This window comes from Prunus persica, chromosome G5 (genome assembly GCF_000346465.2).
Source record: "Prunus persica cultivar Lovell chromosome G5, Prunus_persica_NCBIv2, whole genome shotgun sequence".
Classification (NCBI taxonomy): domain Eukaryota; kingdom Viridiplantae; phylum Streptophyta; class Magnoliopsida; order Rosales; family Rosaceae; genus Prunus; species Prunus persica.
Genome location: NC_034013.1, coordinates 15,709,228 through 15,730,171, shown reverse-complemented (window position 1 = coordinate 15,730,171; position 20,944 = coordinate 15,709,228). Strand labels below are relative to the sequence as shown.

The following is a 20,944-nucleotide window of genomic DNA, read 5'->3' as shown; positions in this document are numbered from 1 at the left end:
CTACATGAGGCCTCATGGTCGAGCGCAGTATGCTATCACCGAAAAGTCCCTTCGTTGCCAAGACCCAGACCAGTCTCGTCTCTGAGAAGGAGAGAGAAAAAAAAGTTTGAAACTTTGAGAAGGAGAGAGAATGGGAGCGTCGGGAGAATGGCTGGAGAAGGCGTTGGTGGATCTATACCAGAAGATGGAAACGGGTCTGGGTCTGGATAAGGATATGATATCGGGTTTAGTCTCCTACTGTGAGCTCGCTGATCCTCAAGACGCCAAGGAATACCTTGACGTAAACCCACTCTCTCCTACTTAAACTTCTATCTTCTCATTATTCATTTCCTTTTCTGCAAAAAAAATTTGTTTGTGGATTCCAATTTGCATACTGTTGTAGAATCAATTTGTCTGAAAACACAGTGATAATGGTTATTTTGCTGTTGGATTTTTTTTGGTTTTAAATTTGGTTTGGATAGGCATCAATGGGGTTCTAATGAGCCAGTGTTCAATGTTTGTTTGAGCAATTTAAATAGAAATGCCTGGTTTTTACATTTAAAGAGTGGCACACAATTTGCTCCACACCAATTGGGTTTTCCTTTTGTATTATTGGGTTCTTGTTTTGGACTGGATTCTTGACGAATTCTCATGTATTGAAGATTGAGATAATTGTTTGTGTAGTTCTTTTTCTTGTAGAGTCATTTGATGTATAGGTAGCTTATCCTGTGCCTACCCTTTTATGTAGCCTTTGCTAGAAGTATGGTACCAGAAGCTGATTGTGTGTTGGTATCTGAAATTACATGTCTTTCCATGCAGAACATAATTGGGCAAGAGGTGGGTAAGTCTGTGATTGAGGAATATTTACAGAAAAGAGGTCGCGCAGATCTTTGCAGCACCCCAGCTTTCCCAACCTCAAATTTACATGCCTATGTTAAACCACCCTCAAATGAAGGTTCTGCAAGTGGAACCAAGAAACCATTGAAAACTCCAAAAGTGGCTAGAGGCGCCAGTGATCAGGCAGCTTCCAGCAATCAGGTCAAGCAGGATTCAACTAAGACCAGCGAGTCAAGAACCACAAGTAATGCAAACCAAGGTAATTCTAAGAAGAAGAAAGCTGGGAAAGTTGTTTCACTTGCAGAGGCTGCCAAAGGATCCATTGTATTCAACCAGGGGAAGCCATGCTCATGCCAAGCCCGTCGCCACAGACTGGTGAGCAATTGTTTATCTTGTGGGAAGATAGTCTGTGAACAAGAGGGGGAGGGGCCTTGCAATTTTTGTGGAGCTCTTGTGCTGAAGGAAGGCAGCACGTATGCTGGTCTGGAGGAAAGTTTCGCTCCCACATCAGATGCTGAAGCTGCAGCTGAGGCTTATGCAAAGAGACTCGTTGAGTATGATCGAGACTCTGCAGCACGTACAACAGTTATTGATGACCAAAGTGACTACTATGAAATTGAAGGGAACAGCTGGTTGTCAAAGGAGGTTTGTAATTTCTGCCTCTGCTGCTGCAAGAACAAATGTTATCAGTGCTCATACTTTAAATTCATCCACATCTCCTTTCCCGTCCCCCTTTCTATTACTTGCAGGAAAAGGAACTTCTGATAAAGAAGCAGGAGGAGATTGAAGAAGCTGAGCGGGCGAAACGAAGTAAAGTAGTTGTGAGTTTTGACTTGGTTGGCCGCAAGGTAATAAAACTCTTCACTATTGGACTTGCGTGATAGTATGAGTGGAATTTGTTGCGGCAAACCTTTTCTAATGGGTATTGCAGCTGTAAACTTTCTGCAAGTAGGTTTCTGCAAAAATGAAAGGAAAAAAAGGGCTTATTAAGACTGACTTTTATTTTTACCCCACTAGCTCCAGCAGTTAGATTTTTCATGATAATTTCTTTTTCTTCCATGTTGCTTTTGCAGCTTCAGTTAGCATTTTCTAAAGGTGCATGTTGCCCCTCTTAACATTTTGTGTTATGCAGGTCCTTGTAAATGAAGATGAAACTTCTGAATTAGAATTAGAAGGCAGAATTTTGAGACCACGAGATGAAAGGGAAGTGAACCGGATTAAACCAAATCCTACTCTTAAAGTACAACCACTCTTTGTGGATCCAGGCCGTAGTAAGAAGTCTATTCAAGGTAGACAGGCAAACAAGGGCCCCACCAACGGCCTGTGCTTGGAGATAACCGGGAGGGTGCAGCATGTCAACAATGAATTAAAACAATTTATGATGGATGATCAATTGGAAACAGCCTCAAATGGGAAGTTTTCGGAAGGAACAACTGTAAGTGGGGGTATGCTTGATGATCGTGGAGAATGTTTTCTAGATTACCATTGAGGGAGATATTGGGTTTCATTTTAAACTTTGCCCCAACTTCTGGTGCTCTGAGGGAGATTCAGAATGCCATATAGCAATTCACCTTTTCATTGCTTGTAATTTAGGAACATACCTTAGAACAGAAACAAACAAGATTCCATTGCACCATTTTCCAAAATTTGATGGTATAAAGAAAGGTTGCAATGCTGCATAGACTGTTGTGATTGGCTGTTCTATATACGAGTACCTTTGAGAAGCTTATCAGTTATACTGACGCAATACGAGTATTGATCCTTTTCGTTTTAAATATATTTTGTTATTCGTTTTGAAGGGTCCATGTTTTTAGTATATTAGTGTGAGCCATAAAGTAAAACAAGAACACTCATTGGCGGGAGGCATGTTGTAGTCTTGGAGACCACTTCAAGTATAAATTTCAAATTGCTTAACAGTTTCTTCAAGATGTTTGACCCTGCCACGTTTTATGCTTTATGGAGCAAAACATCACAGGAATCTGCACAATCTTCGAACCTGAGAAACACCTTGAAATGAAAAACTTATGTTTCGTTATTATACTAAAAATATGTATTTGTTCTGGTAACAAGTTTGGAACAATTTCTTGTACCTGGGCCATCATTTCACATTTTCTGTGTTGAATCACTTGAGCTCAAATTGGTGAGGTAGTATTCCTGTAGAGCAAATATCTAATAACCTTCGCCATATCAGTTTAGCTATGTGGATGTCTACAACCTCCTAGAGCTCAAAGAAAACACTGAAACTAGTGTCCGCCCTGCTCCAGGCCGTAGCAGCACAATACAGGTGCAGTAGCTGATGAATTGTACAGTTATAATCTCTTTACTATTCACTCTGTTAAATCTGAAACTGAGCTTTTAGCTGAAACTTTTGGAGCTTTCCTGATTGCCATCAAGCTCCTCTGATGCAGAACATCATCCCACCTTCCTGCATCAGCAAGAATGTTGGAAGAAGTAACATGATCTTCGGCACCATGCAATGTCTTTGGGTCTGTGAACCCACGAACCAAACATAACCCCCTATCAAAATCACCATGAACCCTACACGCATTAATCAACATCCTCCAAACAACTGCATTTGGTTCTATAGGCATACTCCTCACAAACTTGTGCGCCTCCTCTAGCCTTCCTGCTCGTGCAAGCATATCGATGATGCATCCACAGTGCTCAATCGTGGGCTTGATACGGTAAAACTTGCACATGGCATCATACAAATTCAGACCTTCATCAACCAAACCAGCATGATCACATGCTGATAGAACACCAATGAATGTAACAGAGTTTGGTTCAACTTTCTCAGCACACATTTTCCTGAAAGCAAGAAGGGATTCCTTTCCTTCACCATTGATGGCATGCCCCACTATAATTGAAGTCCATGAAACAACATCTTTCTTTGGCATCTTATCAAACAAAACTTTAGCTCGGGTCATGCTCCCACATTTTGCGTACATATCTATAATCGCATTTTGCAGTACAATACTCCCTTGCAGATGATTACTACTCTCTACATAAGAATGAATGTCAATTCCGTGAGACAAATCCCCCGAGTTTCGGCAAGCTAAGATTAACCCTACCATTGTTGCTTCATCTGGCCTTAGCTTTCTAGATCGAATCTGATTGAAGAGCCCCAATGCCTCTTGATTATGCCCGCATTTGACGTACCCATGGATCATAGAGTTCCACAACGCAATATTGTCATCTGGTACTTCATCCAAAACTTTTTTAGCACACGCTATTTGTCCGCATTTGCAGTACAAGTTAGTCAGTGCAGTGCTAATGGCTACAGTTATTTCTGTTCCCCAAGTTGTCATATAACCATGAACCACCTTCCCCATCTCAAGATCTCTACTATTACAAGCAGCCAAAATCAAACTAATAAATGACACTCTATCAAATCCAACACCTCTTTCTCTCATTTTTCTAAACAAAGAGAAAGCTCTTCTGCAATCACTTACACCAGCATATCCTGCAATCATGGTATTCCATGAAATCAAATCCCTCTCAGGCATCTCATTAAACATGCTTGCGGCTTCGTCCATACGCCCGAACTTTGAATACAAATCAATAAGTGCATTGCATACCTTATTTACCAAATCCAAACCTGTCTTACAACAGTATGAATGAAGGGCCTTTCCCACACTGAACTCATCAAATTCCACACACCCTGAAATCAAAATAATCAAAGTGACATAATTTGGCTTCAACTCCAAACCAAAACCACAACGCAAAACTTCATTGAACAAACCCAATCCCGCATCGAACAGGTTGTTCTTCACAAACCCAGAAAGCATACAATTAACAGCTACAACCGTTTTGTGAGGAATTCTATCAAACACAGCACAAGCATATCCCACCAAACTCTTTGAACACGAATAAAAACTAACTACACTGTTCAACAAATTCACATTATAATCCAAACCAAGCCTAACAACATGACAATGTACAGACTTTCCTTCTCGCAAAGCCGATACCTTGTTACAAGCTTTGATCAAAGAAGCAAACACAAACGAATCACAAACTGGGTCATTACGTTTTAGCCTTTGCATGGCTTTGAACAGAGAAAAAACCCGAAAAGGTTCGCTGTCTAAGTTGAGCCTGCGGACCATGATGGGCCATGCGGCCACATTGGGTGTTTGAGTGTGGATGAACAAGGCAGTGGCTTGATGAACAGCCGCAGAGCTTGAGAGAGAGAGGCTTAGGAGTGAGAGAAGGCATGAGGGCTCTGAGAAGAGGAGGCCTGTGGTTGTGAGCTGGGCTTGGATTTGGAGGAGGTTTTGGGGAGAGAAGAGGCAAGGGTTTAGGTGGAGAAGATGAACCAGTCTTTGTCTCTGGAGGTGAAATGAGGTGCTCATCAATCAAAACAGAGTAGCGGTTTGTCTGTTTGATTTGGTAATTCAAAGCCTTCATCTTGGAGAGAAAAGGCAAAGCTTTAATCTTGGTCAAAAAATAGCGTGCTGATTAAGTCCGAACGGCGTCGTTTTTCACAAGGTCCTGTACATTTCTTGTGTTCGGGGGACCCAGCTGATTGGGAACTAAAATGGCGGGATCTGATTGGGTGAAACAATCATCATCCTATTTTGCCTTAAAAACATGCGATCTTAGAGTCTTTTAATTAACCAACTAGAATTGAAACACTGTGTCACTGTGTGTGTGCGCAAAACACAGAAACAAGCGACTCCGTATTCCTCGGACTTGTCGTCCTTGTGTCCTGTTTGCAGTGTTAGCCTTGTCGCCTGAGAAAATAAACGAACAGAGAAAAGCCGGCCACAACCCACAATTTCTGAAATCTCATTCCTTTCACCGTTTTAGCAACTACCCACGATTTCTGGCACATTTTGGTGCATAAATAAAGTTGTCTTCTTCCTCTCGATGTCTCTGGCTCTGTCTTTTGTTATGGATTGTAGAAAGTGAAGATGCTTTTGATTTGATTGGACCCCACAAAGATTGTCATTTTCGCTCCCTGAGATCCGGTAAGAGTTTTCAATTCTTTTGGTTTGGATAGAATTTTCATTTATTGGATGCTTTACTATCTACATATGCATGATGTCTACCCTGCATTTTTTGACTCTTTTATATATGGGATTTTGTTGAAAAGTTTTACTTCTTTATTTGAATCAAGTTTTGTGGTAGGGTTTTGTTGTTGATTTTGTTCAATTGTCTGTGATTGTTGGTTGATTTCGAATAAATAGAAAAAGAAAAAGAAAACGGGAACAAAGAAAGCAAAAGAATTGCAGTTGTGTTAGTCTTAGCTGAGAGGTGGGTTTGGAGGTTCCAAGTAATAAAATATTTGAAACTCTCATATTCTGATTTACTTTTTCTGCATTTGCTCTTAAGATTTTGTTTCTGCCTTCTAAACTAGTGGCTATGTTTCATTCTTGACCCGCTTGCTTATATATGTGTCCTTGTCGTTGTCTCGGTATCTTTGATTAATTGAAACGTGGAAAGTTATATACTAAGAATCACATTTTTTTTTATAAATGATAGAAAGTGTATGAAAAAGGAACGCTAAGGGGGCAAAATCTGACAAGTCTGAGGGTTCTTCAATGTCCACTTATAGAGTCTCCTATTATTCTCGAAATCCTTTTAGAATGCTCAGCCACTTCAAATCTACCCTATATTTCCTTTCATTTATTTAGCAAAAGTCATAATTGTTATTGGGAATCCGAAAATACATTCAGGTACATCATGGCGACAAAAGGGAACTCAGGAGACAACAGAAGTCGAAGCTCCATGTCAGTTTTCATTGTTGCTGGTCTGTGTTGTTTCTTTTACATATTGGGTGCATGGCAGCGAAGTGGTTTTGGAAAAGGAGATAGCATAGCGTTAGAGATTACCAAACAGACAGACTGTAGTATTCTTTCCAATCTGAATTATGAGACCCATCATGTTGGGATTGATGATTCTGAAGGAGTTGTCAATGAGTTCAAACCATGCAGCGATCACTATATTGATTACACTCCCTGTCAAGATCAAATGCGAGCAATGACTTTCCCCCGAGAAGATATGAATTACAGGGAACGACACTGTCCGCCTGACGAAGAGAAGCTGCATTGCCTTATTCCAGCACCCAAAGGATATGTGACCCCGTTTCGATGGCCCCAAAGCCGCGACTACGTACCATATGCCAATGCTCCTTATAAGAGCCTGACAGTTGAGAAGGCTGTTCAGAACTGGATTCAATATGAGGGCAATGTGTTTAGGTTCCCAGGTGGTGGAACACAGTTTCCTCATGGAGCAGATGCGTATATCAGTGAACTTGCAGCTGTGATCCCAATGGACAGTGGGATGGTTAGAACTGCATTGGATACTGGATGTGGGGTAACTTAAATATCTTTTTCTTTTCCTTTTTCCCTTTTTCTGCTCCTTTAATCTGCATGGCTGTTTATACTGCTATTTTCAAATACAACTGTATTCTTGTCCCTCTTTGGAACTTACATCCCAATTCTCAAGTACCTAGCAAAGTTGCAGATTGTCTGTGTTTTGAAGTGCCACCTAGTACCATATTTATGTTCACCCGTTTCTATGATGGGTGCACTCTTACTTTGCTTTTGTCGTAGTATTTTTATCTAGCTTATGAAACTTATTTTTTGTGGTCTATATTTATATTTTTTTTTTCTTCTATTTGATTTATTATCCATGTTGGTTCATACTTCATAGGTTGCCAGCTGGGGTGCCTACCTGTTTAAAAAGAATGTTATAGCAATGTCATTCGCACCAAGAGACTCTCATGAAGCACAAGTTCAATTTGCTCTGGAAAGAGGTGTTCCAGCAGTTATTGGCGTTCTTGGAACTATAAAGCTGCCTTATCCATCTAGGGCCTTTGACATGGCTCACTGTTCTCGTTGCCTGATTCCGTGGGGTGCAAATGGTGATGCTCATAGCCATTGATATTGATGCCTAATTACATGTATTCATACATAAATGCAAACATACACACATAGATATATCTGTATACCCACCTAAGTTCATATGTTAACGACCTTAATTGAGCATAGTCTAGATGTCAGCTCTGCTGAGGCTGCCTTGAATAATCAGGGCTTGTCATTTTTCCATCCAGCTTCCAAGCCACTTATCCCTGTCATGCTGCCATATATTTATGGCATTGGACAATGACTTGCTTTACTTTTTATTAAGTGCCGGACCTTCATAAGTGATTTTGATTCCTTTTAGGTAACGAAATGATATCATTTATGTCATGAAATCATCCTTGGACTTCTTCTGCAGATGGAATGTACATGATGGAAGTTGATCGAGTTCTTAGACCTGGTGGTTACTGGGTGCTTTCTGGTCCTCCTATTAACTGGAGGAATAATTATGTAGCATGGCAGCGTCCTAAAGAAGAACTTGAGGAAGAACAGAGGAAGATTGAAGAGATGGCGAAACTTCTTAACTGGGAAAAGAAGCATGAGAAGGGTGAAATTGCCATCTGGAGGAAACAAACAAGTTTTGACTATGGTCGTGACCGAAATCCTCAACCTACTCTGTGTGAATCCACGAACGCAGATGATGTTTGGTATATTGCTTTATTTGATCTACTGACTCTTTTACAATTTGATTGAACATTTGTTGGCCAATTATTTTACGACTGGGAAAGTTCTATGTGCACACAATCCTGCAAAGAAGAAAGAATTTTATTGAACTCATACATACTGCTGTGCACTACTTCAGTATTGACAGGGCATGAAAGTTATTGTGGAATACAGTCTCTTTTTGCTGCTTTTCTTGTCCCATTTACGATATCTTTTTTTTCTTTTGTCTTATACAGTAAAGTTTCTTCTGCAAATTTCATGAATATAGATGGAAGCAAGAGGAGAATTCTAGAAAGGAATTCGTAATGTCTGTAAAAATTTTGGGTAACGAAGAGATTGCATTAACTGTTTAGTTGAATCGTGATATTAACTTCATGTGGTGGATCCAAATTAGTTTCAGAGAAAGATTCATGTAGCTAACTGAAGCAGTTGGAATAAGTCTGAGTTAATTTGAGAAAGAAATATACAATTTTATAAAAAAATAATTTTAGATTGCTTTGTGTTAATGTAGGATTTCTTTGTCTTTTTTTTTTTTTTTTTTTCCCAGTTATCAGTTTAGTTGGATGCATTTTTTTGCCATGTTCTAGAGCAGAATTTGACCTTTTTCTGATTCTTAGGTACAAGAAGATGGAGTTGTGCATAACTCCTTATCCCGAGACTTCTGATCCCAATGAGGATGCTGGTGGGGCATGGAAGCCATTTCCAGAGAGGCTCAATGCTTTACCTTTCAGAATATCTAGTGGATCCATCCCTGGAGTATCTGCTGAGACATACCAGGAGGACAATAGGTCATGGAAGAAACATGTGAATGCTTATAAGAGGACCAACAAATTACTGGATACCGGAAGGTATCGCAACATTATGGATATGAATGCCGGTCTGGGAAGTTTTGCTGCTGCTCTTGACTCTCCCAAATTGTGGGTTATGAATGTTATGCCTACTATAGCTGAGAAAGACACTTTGGGAGTTATATTCGAACGTGGACTGATAGGCATTTATCATGATTGGTAATTTTCAAACATTCCTTTTCTGTTTTGTTCCTGCTCTGTGGCAATAATTTTTCTCAGAGTGGCCTTTAATTTTGCAGAGGATGAGGATTTAAATAAACACAACCTGCATGTCAATTTTGGTGATCCTTTTGTAATTATTTTTAGTATTATCTTATTTATAAACTCAAAAAAAGCTTCTGAACTATTTTGGGCCAGCTACATGAATTTTATTTTTCCTTTTTGATTTCTCAGGGCCCTTTGCAAGAGCATGCTAACACATTTTCTCTTACTACTTGAACCAATCACTCGTCCAGAGTGTTTCCTTTCTTTTTCATGTTTTGTTCTCTTATAAAAATTAATTTAACCGCCAAAGTAGAAAGTGGTTAGATATGGTAGAGGTAGCTTACGGTTGTCTTTTGAAGTTCGCAGTGGATGCCCTTGGCTTTCTTAAATGCTGTTTTTTGTACATGCTATTATTGTGTGTTTGATAATATTTTTGTCTTCCACCAGGTGTGAAGCCTTCTCCACATATCCAAGGACATACGACCTTATTCATGCAAATGGTGTTTTCAGCTTGTACAAGGATAAGTAAGTAGTGTTCGACCCTGCTCCTTTCCATCGATTGCAAATGGTGTTTTTCCAATCAGTCAAAGGTACTTGATCTTTTTGTACTAATAAAAAGCCAATGCAGGTGTGATGCTGAAGATATTCTTTTGGAGATGGATCGGATTCTACGGCCTGAAGGAGCAGTGATTTTCCGTGATCACATGGATGTGCTAGTCAAGGTGAGCAAAATTGTGAGAGGAATGAGATGGAATACGAAAATGGTGGATCATGAAGATGGCCCTCTTGTTCCCGAAAAGGTACTGTTTGCTGTTAAACGGTACTGGGTTGCAGGTGAAGACAATTCTACATCCTCAGAGTGATTAAGAAACAAAAGGGACAATTCCACATATTCTGGCCCTCCGGCTCCAAGCAAGGTGTGAGCCAAAGAACGTGTCTTCTACAACATTTTTGTTGATTGCCTTGTTCTTCCCCTCTCGTCGTTTAATTAATTGTTTTTTTAATTATTTTCTAGGCCCTTAAAATCACAGTTTTACAGCATTTTCTTCTAAGTCAATGTTAGTTTTTGTTCTCTTTTTTAATATTTACTTGTAGATTGACCCGTGCAACACTCGTGGATTAAAAATAATGATTTAATTTGATGTTATTATTCGATATTGAATCAATTAATAGTTTTTAATATAAAGTGTTGATTAGGGAAATTGATAATGCTCTCAAACTTCAACTATGTGGCCAATACCAAATTAGCATAACAATCACATACTACCATATCAGTGAGCAAAGCAAGCATGTTATGATTATTTCTAACTTCGGGATAATCTGTACCAAAAAGAAATGCTGCATAATCTAAAAGTACTTCACATATTATAAGCAAAACAACAGTAAAGACTTTGTTTATAGTGTTCAAACTTACTAGATGAGATGACAAAGGGGATTTTTTCTTTCCCTTGCTTCTTATTAGATCAATGACAAAATGAAGAGTACAAGGCACTTCATGTGATGAGGGAAAGAGGTGGCCTAGTTGCAATTTAGCCCAAGGATGTAGGCCCCTCCCACAAGCCTACTTATAGGAACTGGTTCTCAAGAAGCATGGTCATCTCCAATCCTCCGAAAGCTCCCTGTCATTGAAATTAGCTTTTCCCTTTGTCCAATTTTGTGCTTTCTCCCTCCGCTCAATTCTAACCGTACTCTTAAGTATCAAACTTGAAAGAAACCATGGAAGGAAAAGCAAACAACAGTGCTCATACCCGGGATGCTTCATTTTCTTCTTACATCAGCGGAGCAGAAGGGAACTTTGTCCTCAAACTTGCAGGGTCAGTTCAGACTCCCCCTCCTGCCATGACCTTGAGCCGAAAGACTGAGGAGGGAGAAATCAGCGTCTTTGGTGCTGAAAGGTATTTCAACATGATGCTGGAAGATGAGGGTCCAAGAATTGTGGACTATAACACAAGCAAACATGGGCATAATAAGAAAGAAAACAGAACTGGTCAGCACTACAAGCAACCAAATAGCAGGCCAGGAACTCCTAGTACTTGTTCTGAAGCAAGTTGGAACAGCCAAAGCGCCTTGTTACCGTCTCTGAGAAACTCATCTCACAATAAGAAGAAAAAGGTAAATGGAAAGATTAAAAGCTTTTCTATTTTCAGCTGCAATGGATGTTCAGATAAGAAAGCCATTTATATTCATGAGATAAATGCTGGGCATGGAGGGCATCATGGTAAAGACGCCAGGAAGCAAAGCGTTCGAATTGATCAAAATCCTGTCAAGCAGTCTCAACCAAGATTCAAGGAAAGAGATGAGCTTCACTACTCTAGCTTTCAAACATCACACAAGGAAGAGCATTTTGCATTCACAAATTTGAATTCTAGTGCACAGAAATCTGCAGCTAAATCAGAGTTGGGAGAGAAGAAAACAAAAGAAGAAGAAGAGCCACGAAAGTCACTGGAGGTGTTTGGATCCCACATGATGAAGGGAGACATAGTAGCAATAAATCTGGAGAGAAGACTCTCCATGCTAAGTTGGGATGCCATTCCAAAAGCTCAAAGCCTCTCAAATGCTTCGGTGACAGGTCCGGTGATCAATGAAGATGTGGAGAGTGATGCTAGTTCAGATTTGTTTGAGATAGAGAACCTACCTGGCAGTGGACAAACACCGTTTACAAGTCACACATCTGATGGAATGTCTGTGGCCTCTGCTGCCCGGTATGATTCAAGTGAGACCAGCATGGAGTGGAGTGTTGTCACAGCCGGTGATGAAAAGAAACTGGCAGCAAATGGCGGAACACCTGATCCAACAACCACTGGCACAGCAGGAGTTGCTCAAAGGTTAGAACCTTCAATGGAAAAGGGGAAAGCTACAGTCTGAGACTGTGGCAAGAAAATTACTACGTGCAACATGCCTTTGCCTTAGGAGGGTTATGATCAAACTATGCAAATGCATTACTGTCTTTGTACATGCCAGAGTGAATGCGCAATGGAATGATGAAATATTTGAGAAAGTTTGTCAAACTTCCATCTTTATATTAATCTACAGCTAATCATTTGATTGTTCTAAGTTTGAGATAAGCTTCACTTTCTGATTTATCTTGTATATGTCTTTCATGTCTACTTGTTGATTAAATAAAGATGACAGAAAACTTTTGGTGGGTAATATTAAAACCATACATTCAAAGAAGAACCAACCTTATGAAGTTCAAATTGACAGTCTCACTACTGCCAAAACTATCTCATCAGAGAACATTTCTTAAATATCCTTGTGTCACTCAAAGGCAAAACAGCCTAGAAACACTGAAAAGAGAGATTCCAGATTTTTGGGCCATTTACACCAAAAGATTAATGATAGACCACAACCGACCTTGTCCAACATATTTTCTGACTTTTCAGTTCTAGTTTTATCTTTGTTTTCTTGATTTACAAGTGGGTGGCCATTCATGTTTTGGATCTTTTTAACGACTTTAACAGAAGCTGCTTTTGGCAAGCCACCTTTGCCTCACTTATGACTTCTATCTTTATAATTCCACAAATCTGTATCTCAAATCTAAGAAACTAAAGGCCCTACAAATGCAGCTCATGCTTGAGAAAGTGCTAACACTCATTAATCAGGTTGCCATAAGCTTTCTTTGCAGCCCGACATGGGCACATTATTGAGAGAAAAAGAAAATATATTACAACTTACCAGAGTCAGAGAAAAGCTTCTGTCATGTCAATGGACCCTGCATTAAACATGAAATCACACAGAGACAAGGCAATGAAATTTCATCAACTTTTTAAGGGGCTTGTAGTTCAATTGGTTAAGAGCATTTATCCATGCATCCGATGTTCTAGATATCGCCATTATCGCTTGTATCAAAAGAAGATATCGCCATTATCTTTTTTTATGATTTTGACTTGATATAGAGATTTGAAACTCTCAATGGCGATATAATTAATTAGAAAGATGGACCATTGAGGAATGTCATCATAATGACCCGTCCAACACATGATCTGATATGAGCAAGTTGGGTGGCAACATTTAATTCTGTAGCCATCTTACAACCAAAGGTGGATCCCATGGTCACTTCTCTCCTTTTCACACAACAGAAACTAGGTTGGGCATCTGCATAGACAAGATGTTCTTTAGCCAATACTATCTTAAAGGAAAGAACAACAGCAAAAGTCTCTGTACAAGCCCATGCCTAAAAGCTATAAAATGGCACTATGGATTGACAGGGATACATGGACAGCAAATGCAAGAATTTGCTGCTCATCTTCAATGGAGGCAGCTGCAATTTCTGATAATTTAGTTCATATGCTTTGCCTTCCTGGAAGTTCTTGCAATTTCTTACAAAAAATAGTTGAGCTACCAACTTAGTTATTTAGTGATATTTGGATAACAAAACAAAATGTTCACATATATTATCTATCTACCAAAGTTGGTACATTTCATTTGTTCATTTGTCTCTGTAATAATATCATCTACCTAAATGTTTGACGTTTGGTGCTTAATTTCTATGAACTGAAACAGAATATTGGGGTCATTTGATAATTACATCACTACACAACAGTAGACTATGGGGTCACTTACCAATATGATTCATGCAAATTATATATTAGGGCGCAGGGAGTTACCATCCTATCTGATCAATATTCTAATTGAACATCAGATCAAAAGCTAGAAAGTAGAGAGAGAGATGGCAGAGGAAAACAAAGTGACCCTATATGGAATGTGGGCGACTAAAGTAAATGTGTCATTATAATTTAGCGTTTTCTTGCATATCCTTCTCCACATATTATGGTGTATTTACTATAAACTCCCAGAACTTTCTACAATTTGTAGTTTTATCACCACACCACAAAAGTTTTGATGAATGCCCCTTTAATCAAACAGCTTAGATATAATTAAGAGGAGATTCGAACTTGAGATCTCATTCAACGTTAGAAAGAAAGTAATACTAAACTAAATTAATCTACTTACGAAATCATTCCACCATGGTTCATATTCAATAGAAATTCTTCAAATTTTGTGATATTATCAAAACAAAAGTATTTTAATAGCCAAAAATTGGCTCTCAGACTCAAAGGCATACCCTATGAATATGTGCAGGAAGATTTGAGGAACAAAAGCCCATTGCTCCTCAAATTGAATCCTGTTCATCAGAAAGTTCCAGTTCTTGTCCACAATGGAAAACCAATTGTTGAGTCTCTTGTCATCCTTGAATACATCGATGAAACCTGGGAAACTGGCCCTCGACTTGTACCCGAAGATCCCAAGTTCGCTTCTGGGCAAGCTTTATGCAAAAGGTGACACTTGAGAACAACAACAAAATGTACATTTTTTAGCAATGCTTAATCACTCATTCAAGCTAACTAAATTATTCATTAACTATAAAAAAATATTTGTTGTTTTGTGCAGGTGTGTGAGAGCATGGTCTCAGTTGTCAAAACCAATGGAGACGCACAAGATAAAACCATGAAACAAGTGACTGAGACAATGAAGTTACTTGAAGAGGGATTGAAGGGTTTCTTCCCAGATGGCTTGAAGAGGGATTGAAGGGTTCCCAATTCATTTGACATAAATAAATAAAAAATTGTGGGACTGTTAGAGGTGGTCATTTTTTCACATTTTGGCTCATATGAAGCTCAGGAAGAAGCCCTTGGATTGAAGTATATAAACCCTGAGAAGACTCCACTAATTTCTTCCTCCATAACAGCTCTGACTGAGATCCCTGGGGGTGAAAGAGGCGCGCAATCATCATGAGAAGGTGGTGGCTTTCATCAAGTTCATTAGAGGAAATGCCCTCAAATCTTCTGCAGAGTGACCATTTAGTGGTATTGTTGAGTTGTGTTTGCTTCTTGTTGTCAATCACTCTGTTTTCTTTTGTGTTTGTGGCCCTTTTTAGAGTCTCAAATAATGGGAGCAAGAATCCTGCTGCTACTTGGGTTCTGCTGACCAAGGTTGACTAATTTGTTGTAGAAAATAAAACGTTTAGTACCACGACGTAGCTTTATGTGATTAATAAATAAGTAGATTTACTGTTACACCCGATATAATAGTCTAGATTATAAAAAAATTATATATGAATTTAGAAACATGTTCAAAATTTACTTACAATATAACAAAAAAAAAATTAATCTCTTTTTAAATTACAAAACTGTCGTCATTTTTTTAAAAACAGCGGCCCATTCGAACAAAAAATCAACAGAGGCCCATACTGTTCGTTCTGATCGACGGTGTTCGACCTCTCAGTCCTCACTCTTCTCTTCTGAAATGGGTAACCCACACCAGTTCATCATCTTTTTTCACCGGTACGCCTTCCAATTCTCCATTTTTTTACTTCATTAAATGGACCTTATGCCACGGAAGTAGCGATAACTTGGATTCTATCTGTCATATTAACGGTGTTTGAAAAATCGGCCTAGGCGGCCGCCTAGGCGCTAGGCGTTAGATTTCATCCTAATCGTTAAGGGTAGGCGCCAGGGAGTTAGGCGGCGCCTGGGCGGGTCGGGCGGCTGCTTCTCTACTCTTCTCGATTTTTCTTTACTTCAATTAGATGGACCTTATGCCATGGAAGTCGCGATAATTTGTTTTAAAAGAAAATTTGGATTCTTTCTGTCATATTAGGATGGTTGGAAGACATCAAGCAATTAAAATGAGAGAATGAAACCATTGAATTTTAAAGATAGGTTTAACTACACTTTTTGGAATTTGAAGCAGATGAAACCCCAATTAAATTTTTTTTTTTTTAACTCTTGAGTATTAAAGAAACTAAATCTCCCAGTGTTAGAAATCAAAGGAAAAGATTGTGTTCCTTTATCAAAAGATCTTGTTGGGAAAGGGGAGAAATCAACGTTTTTGGTATTTAGTGAATGTATAACTGCCAAAATGAATAATAAAAAATTTGTCTGGTTCTAAGTTTGTAATGCTTTATTTGAATATCAGAATTGTAAAGTATTTGTGGACTTGTGGGAAGTTACTTATTGATTTTTTAATCAGTCAGAATTTGTGTGGGGACGGGGAGCTATTGATTGAAGCTCCTCACACAAATCAGGTATGATCATAGAGTAAAGATGTTATAGAAGTAATATTCATGGCTAGTGGGTGAAGCTCAAAATTTGGTATGTAATCATATGGATGGCATTTAACTTTAATGAAATTCTATCTAAGAAAGTAAATTTTCAAGTGTTGGCCTCTTTTTTTCTTGCTAAAGTCTTCCATATCTTACCTATGATGCCTTGGATCCAAATGTGTGGTGTTCTCTCCTCCTCCTTCCCTCTTCTCTATGTTTTTCATTATGATTGGAATTAGGCAATGAATAGTATTTCACACTATGGACCTCTTTAGAACAACTGGTCTGTGTCATCCAAATAGTTGTTTTGATTTGATTGTACTTGGTGTTTAGGATTGAGGATGTTCACGGGATTATAGATGGACATCTCATTCATCCTCCTTGTAGCTCTTCTTTAATTAATAAAATTTGTGTTTTTAAGAAGAAAAAAAAAGGGATTGCTTAGTTTGAGATTGTATGTCTTACCCTTTTCTTTTGGCCTTTAAATCATTTGCGTTGTAACACTAAGGAAAATAGGACTGCACCTTGTAATAGCCAAATTTTATTCAAATAGGATTGCGACTTCTTAACGTGCATTCCCCCACCCCACTAGTTTATTGTTTTCTTTTGTCCCCAAAAAGAAAATTCTGACATGCCATATTTTGATAATTGGTGAATCAGAGGCAGTTAGCCTTTTGGCCTCTAATTATTTAGTTGTCATTATTCTGCTCCTCTTTCCTTATAAGCTTTAGTTCTTATTTCTAGGATAATGGTTTGGTTTCAAAATTATAATTTCCTGTGCATTTTGCAGACTATGCTCTATGAAGGCTTGAAAGATTTGAGTATGGGAAGCAAATTACAAAATCCAAATTTTCATATTGATATTTCTATTGAGGGAGTCATGCTTAGAGGAGTGGCTGGTGGTATGTACCTTGTTTGTACTTTGACCTTCTTTGTTCTATTGATAGTTCTATTATTGAATTCATTATTTTCTTTTGGGTGATTAATACTTGCATTTTGTTGTCAGGTATTAGTGCATATCTTGTTGTTGGGTATTTTCTTTCATTAGGCAGATAGTGGTCAGCACTCATATGAATTTTGATCAGTTTGTTGTTTTGTGATTGTGGAGTAGCTTTTGCTGGTCTAACAGTGCATAGAATACTGATTGTTTGTATGTCTCACCCTTTAATTTTTGCCTTTACATCATTTGCTTCGTACCACTGGGAAAATGGGATTGCAACTCCTAATAACCAAAATTTACTCAATTAGGATTGCAACTTCTTAACTTGCATTGACCACACTATTTTCTTGTTTTACTTTGTCCCAGCAAGGAAAATTCAGACATACCATCTTTTGATCTTTAGTGTACTTAGTGTTACCTGAACAAGGCTTGACAAGTCAGGTGTTCTGCATTTGAACACTGATCACATAGGTGCACAGGCACAAGCACCATTTATCTTTTGTATCATTCAGGGGTTTCTACTATCCTATTGCTGTTTTATCAATGCACCCTTGACTACCATTTTGGTTAAATGTCATCGAATAACAACTCTCGGGGACAAAATTGAGGGGCTATTCTCAGAAAATTAACTTAAGTAAATTTTGCACCTGATTGTTATTTCAAACTGACCTTTCAACATTTTCGGCAAAAAGGGGAAGGGAAATTCTATATAGCAATTTTCCTTTCAATCAGGTATATTTGATATGGGCCTTACATTCATGATTAAACTTTGTATACAGTATATGATTGTATTACTCATTGGCTGACAGTCAGATGTGATAGCAAAAGGATTTTCTCATTTCAATCTAATGTTTGTAGTGAACTTTAGGTACAATGAATGGTTGAATGCAATTAGTTGCGTATGGATGGCTGAAGATGCACAAGGGATGTTCAGAGGTAGCAGTCCAGCATCAGATCCTACTTTTATGGTTGTGGAATTTGTTAGAGACCATTTCAAAGAAGGATTAAGAACACGCATAAAGTTGCTAGCATGTTAGTAGAGAAGAAGAATTGCCTCCAGAATGGATGCCGTGATAAACTTCATTGATTTTTTTTTTTTTTTCCTATCATATCTATTTTGTTCAACTGGTTGGGGTATTTACATGTATCCAAGTAATAATTTGGACGACAATTTTAGTACTGTTTTCATGTAATATATAGATATACATATAAAGTTTACAGGTTTGGGACATTTAAATCGTTACTAAAAGTTCAAAAACCGTCAAGAACCGTAGCTATAAATCAAAAACGTCGTTAAAAAGCGTTGTTGTTATATGGTGTTTTTCTCTCTGTTTTCATATAGAATTTTTTCTTACTTCCCCTAAAATGTTACTGGAAATTTGATAAGTAATGTAGAAGCTGCAAAAAACTTGATTCCACAAATACCACATTTCAATAATTGAGAATTAAGTGACAATTGCATTGTTAAGAAGCCGCAAAGAAAAGCCAAATATTTGGAGTAAATTTCACATTTTGATGCTTCTTAGTTTGACTTTGAGTTTGAAATATAATTCTTGTAAAATAGATATTAGCATTTTCATGAAAAACCACCTTGGACAAGAACTTTTTATTCCTAAGTTTCATACAATTGGATTTCAGATTTATAAATTAATTTTTTAGTTTCGGATTAATAATTTTTTATTAATTCATATTAGTTTAAATAACTGTTTTTAACAGTTGTAACTTGTAACCCTTCATATAAGGTTTCAGATGTTTATTTAAGTCTGAAAAACCCTCATTCGTTATGTACAATAAAAGTATTATACAAGCATATGCATACTGTTTGAGAGGAAAACAAACAAAATTCGCAAGATTCTAAGTCCTAGTGCTATAGGACTTAGAATACAGATAGTTGAATCCTAGGAGGCAGTCACCTGTAGAACTTCAAGCACCAAGAAGGGGTGAAATTACTGTCTTTAGGAAATTGCATCAAATCTGCAAGCCTCTATCTCAAATCCAAGTCAGTTTCATTTATTTGTTGTTTAATGTATTTCAATTTGCAATTCATTTTAAAATTTCAATTTTGTTGGCAAATATATTGTTGATATATAATTATTTTTATCAGTCATTGATTGTTGGTTTTCCAACATTTCTTTGCATCCAAGAAGATGAGGAGTATTATCTTGCTCAATTTCATCACAATTATCTATGGTACGTATCTTTTCCATGAGCGATTTGTCTTGTTACAAACTTCCAAGATATGAAGCTGCCATTAATATTATCACTGATGTTGTTGAGAGAATGCCGAGGCCCGAGACCAACCATGTAATAAGTGCTGTGCAGAAGCGAGCTCTTCTTCAAGAAATGGCTCTGAGGCTGACTTAGAAGCTTCCTCTTGCTGCTTGCTGCTTAGATTAGTAATCAAAGTTTTGATTGTATCTTCCTTTTCTCTCATTCGGAAATATTGACATTTTGTAGACCACCATATCACCACATGAATCTTTCTTTTTTGTGGTTTTAATAGGATGCGTCTAGTTGGAGCATGGTTGGAAATGACCCTTGTTCAACATCAATGGAAAGGGAACTTCACACAGTTTTGTCCATAACGGACTCGGACCAACTGCTATGCATTGATTTTACATTTTACTGCTTTGATTTGTAAGGACGTTTGGATTGAGGAAATCAAGGGTTGCAGTTGGGTATCAAATTACATGCTCGCCTCGGTTTTGTTGGCAGACTAGAATTATGCTATACATAGTTGATCAAAACTGCAGGCAAGTTGGGGAGGGGAGAGGACTTGAAATCAGTCATTACTTGGCTTGTCTTGAGAAATCCTTGCTTCACTTTCCTCCATGCCCCTTGTCTTGTCACAAACACCATAGAAGAATTCTCTTGGGTGTCTTGACACTTTGTTTGAAAATGCGACTCAAGCTTTGTGTGTAGAAAGGTGAATTGAAGCATGAATGGCTTTGTTAAGTTGGTGAGTCACAACTCGGGGCTCATATATATTAAGCGTATAGCCGCCCGGCTATACCTTTTAGATATATTCTAATATTTAAATCGTATAACCACGGGTTATATTCTTTAAATATATTTAAATATATAAATAGTATAGCCGCGCGGCTATACCCGAATATTTAAATAGTATAGCCGCGCGGCTATTTTAAACCGAACTTTTGTAGCTGCAGAGCCAGTGGTTTCAGGCCAGGCAACAGATGTATTTTTACCGGCACTGATTAAACCCGCTGATAATATATACTTGATCAAAGATCCAAGAATGCAAATTATTATCTCACTATACAAGCATGCTTAAGGGAGAGGTATTGTTGTCAACGAATTCGATTATATACAAATATATAAATTATGAGGATAAGAATCATATATAATGAAACCTTGCTCTAATATTTAACAGCTAGACTTAAATCATTGATGTCCAATGCATGAGATTAGTTTATGCAAATTCTCTGTAAGTATAAAAATACTTTGATTGGCTGTCATACAGCTTTTCTTCTGAAATGTAGCGTCACTGCCTACGATCTAATTCTAAAGGAGCAGGTAATTTCCCACCCCACGTCCCATATGGAAT

At 38.1% G+C, this 20,944-nt stretch overlaps 4 protein-coding genes and 1 long non-coding RNA gene across 6 annotated transcripts; 4 read left to right on the top strand and 1 right to left on the bottom strand.

Moving 5' to 3' along the window:
• Window positions 45-2,497, top strand: LOC18777811 (activating signal cointegrator 1). Its single transcript, XM_007209317.2, has 4 exons — window positions 45-280; window positions 799-1,461; window positions 1,566-1,664; window positions 1,949-2,497. Exons 1-4 carry the CDS (start codon window positions 131-133, stop codon window positions 2,303-2,305), a joined length of 1,269 nt encoding a protein of 422 aa, XP_007209379.2. The 5' UTR covers window positions 45-130; the 3' UTR covers window positions 2,306-2,497.
• On the bottom strand, window positions 2,654-5,233 carry LOC18777690 (pentatricopeptide repeat-containing protein At1g06140, mitochondrial). The gene is made up of 2 exons (XM_020563887.1): window positions 2,907-5,233; window positions 2,654-2,823 (listed from the first exon to the last, which is right to left on the bottom strand). The coding sequence occupies exon 1, from the start codon at window positions 5,163-5,165 to the stop codon at window positions 3,144-3,146; it is 2,022 nt and encodes a 673-aa protein (XP_020419476.1). The 5' UTR covers window positions 5,166-5,233; the 3' UTR covers window positions 2,654-2,823; window positions 2,907-3,143.
• LOC18775680 (probable methyltransferase PMT2) lies at window positions 5,409-10,560 on the top strand. The gene is made up of 7 exons (XM_007210819.2): window positions 5,409-5,783; window positions 6,492-7,131; window positions 7,471-7,681; window positions 8,038-8,326; window positions 8,960-9,349; window positions 9,842-9,919; window positions 10,023-10,560. Exons 2-7 carry the CDS (start codon window positions 6,499-6,501, stop codon window positions 10,255-10,257), a joined length of 1,836 nt encoding a protein of 611 aa, XP_007210881.1. The 5' UTR covers window positions 5,409-5,783; window positions 6,492-6,498; the 3' UTR covers window positions 10,258-10,560.
• LOC18777032 (protein PHYTOCHROME KINASE SUBSTRATE 1) lies at window positions 10,792-12,544 on the top strand. Its single transcript, XM_020563542.1, has one exon. The coding sequence runs from the start codon at window positions 11,111-11,113 to the stop codon at window positions 12,257-12,259; it is 1,149 nt and encodes a 382-aa protein (XP_020419131.1). The 5' UTR covers window positions 10,792-11,110; the 3' UTR covers window positions 12,260-12,544.
• Window positions 15,488-18,616, top strand: LOC109949218. 2 transcript variants are annotated; one of them, XR_002271749.1, is made up of 3 exons: window positions 15,488-15,678; window positions 17,230-17,341; window positions 18,238-18,616. It is a non-coding gene; the product is annotated as an uncharacterized LOC109949218 (long non-coding RNA). The 2 variants fall into 2 exon arrangements; XR_002271748.1 differs by having other exon boundaries at window positions 15,495-15,678; window positions 18,248-18,616.

What these genes read in the sequence shown, in the direction of transcription:
- LOC18775680 (XM_007210819.2), top strand. Translation starts at nt 6,499, where the DNA reads ATGGCGACAAAAGGGAACTCAGGAGACAACAGAAGTCGAAGCTCCATG. An exon ending in CATTGGATACTGGATGTGGG is followed by an intron (nt 7,132 to 7,470) that starts GTAACTTAAATA and finishes CATACTTCATAG; the next exon opens with GTTGCCAGCTGGGGTGCCTA. An exon ending in ATAGGCATTTATCATGATTG is followed by an intron (nt 9,350 to 9,841) that starts GTAATTTTCAAA and finishes GTCTTCCACCAG; the next exon opens with GTGTGAAGCCTTCTCCACAT.
- LOC18777032 (XM_020563542.1), top strand. Translation starts at nt 11,111, where the DNA reads ATGGAAGGAAAAGCAAACAACAGTGCTCATACCCGGGATGCTTCATTT.
- LOC18777811 (XM_007209317.2), top strand. Translation starts at nt 131, where the DNA reads ATGGGAGCGTCGGGAGAATGGCTGGAGAAGGCGTTGGTGGATCTATAC. An exon ending in ACAGCTGGTTGTCAAAGGAG is followed by an intron (nt 1,462 to 1,565) that starts GTTTGTAATTTC and finishes TATTACTTGCAG; the next exon opens with GAAAAGGAACTTCTGATAAA. An exon ending in TTGACTTGGTTGGCCGCAAG is followed by an intron (nt 1,665 to 1,948) that starts GTAATAAAACTC and finishes TGTGTTATGCAG; the next exon opens with GTCCTTGTAAATGAAGATGA.
- LOC18777690 (XM_020563887.1), bottom strand. Translation starts at nt 5,165, where the DNA reads ATGAGCACCTCATTTCACCTCCAGAGACAAAGACTGGTTCATCTTCTC.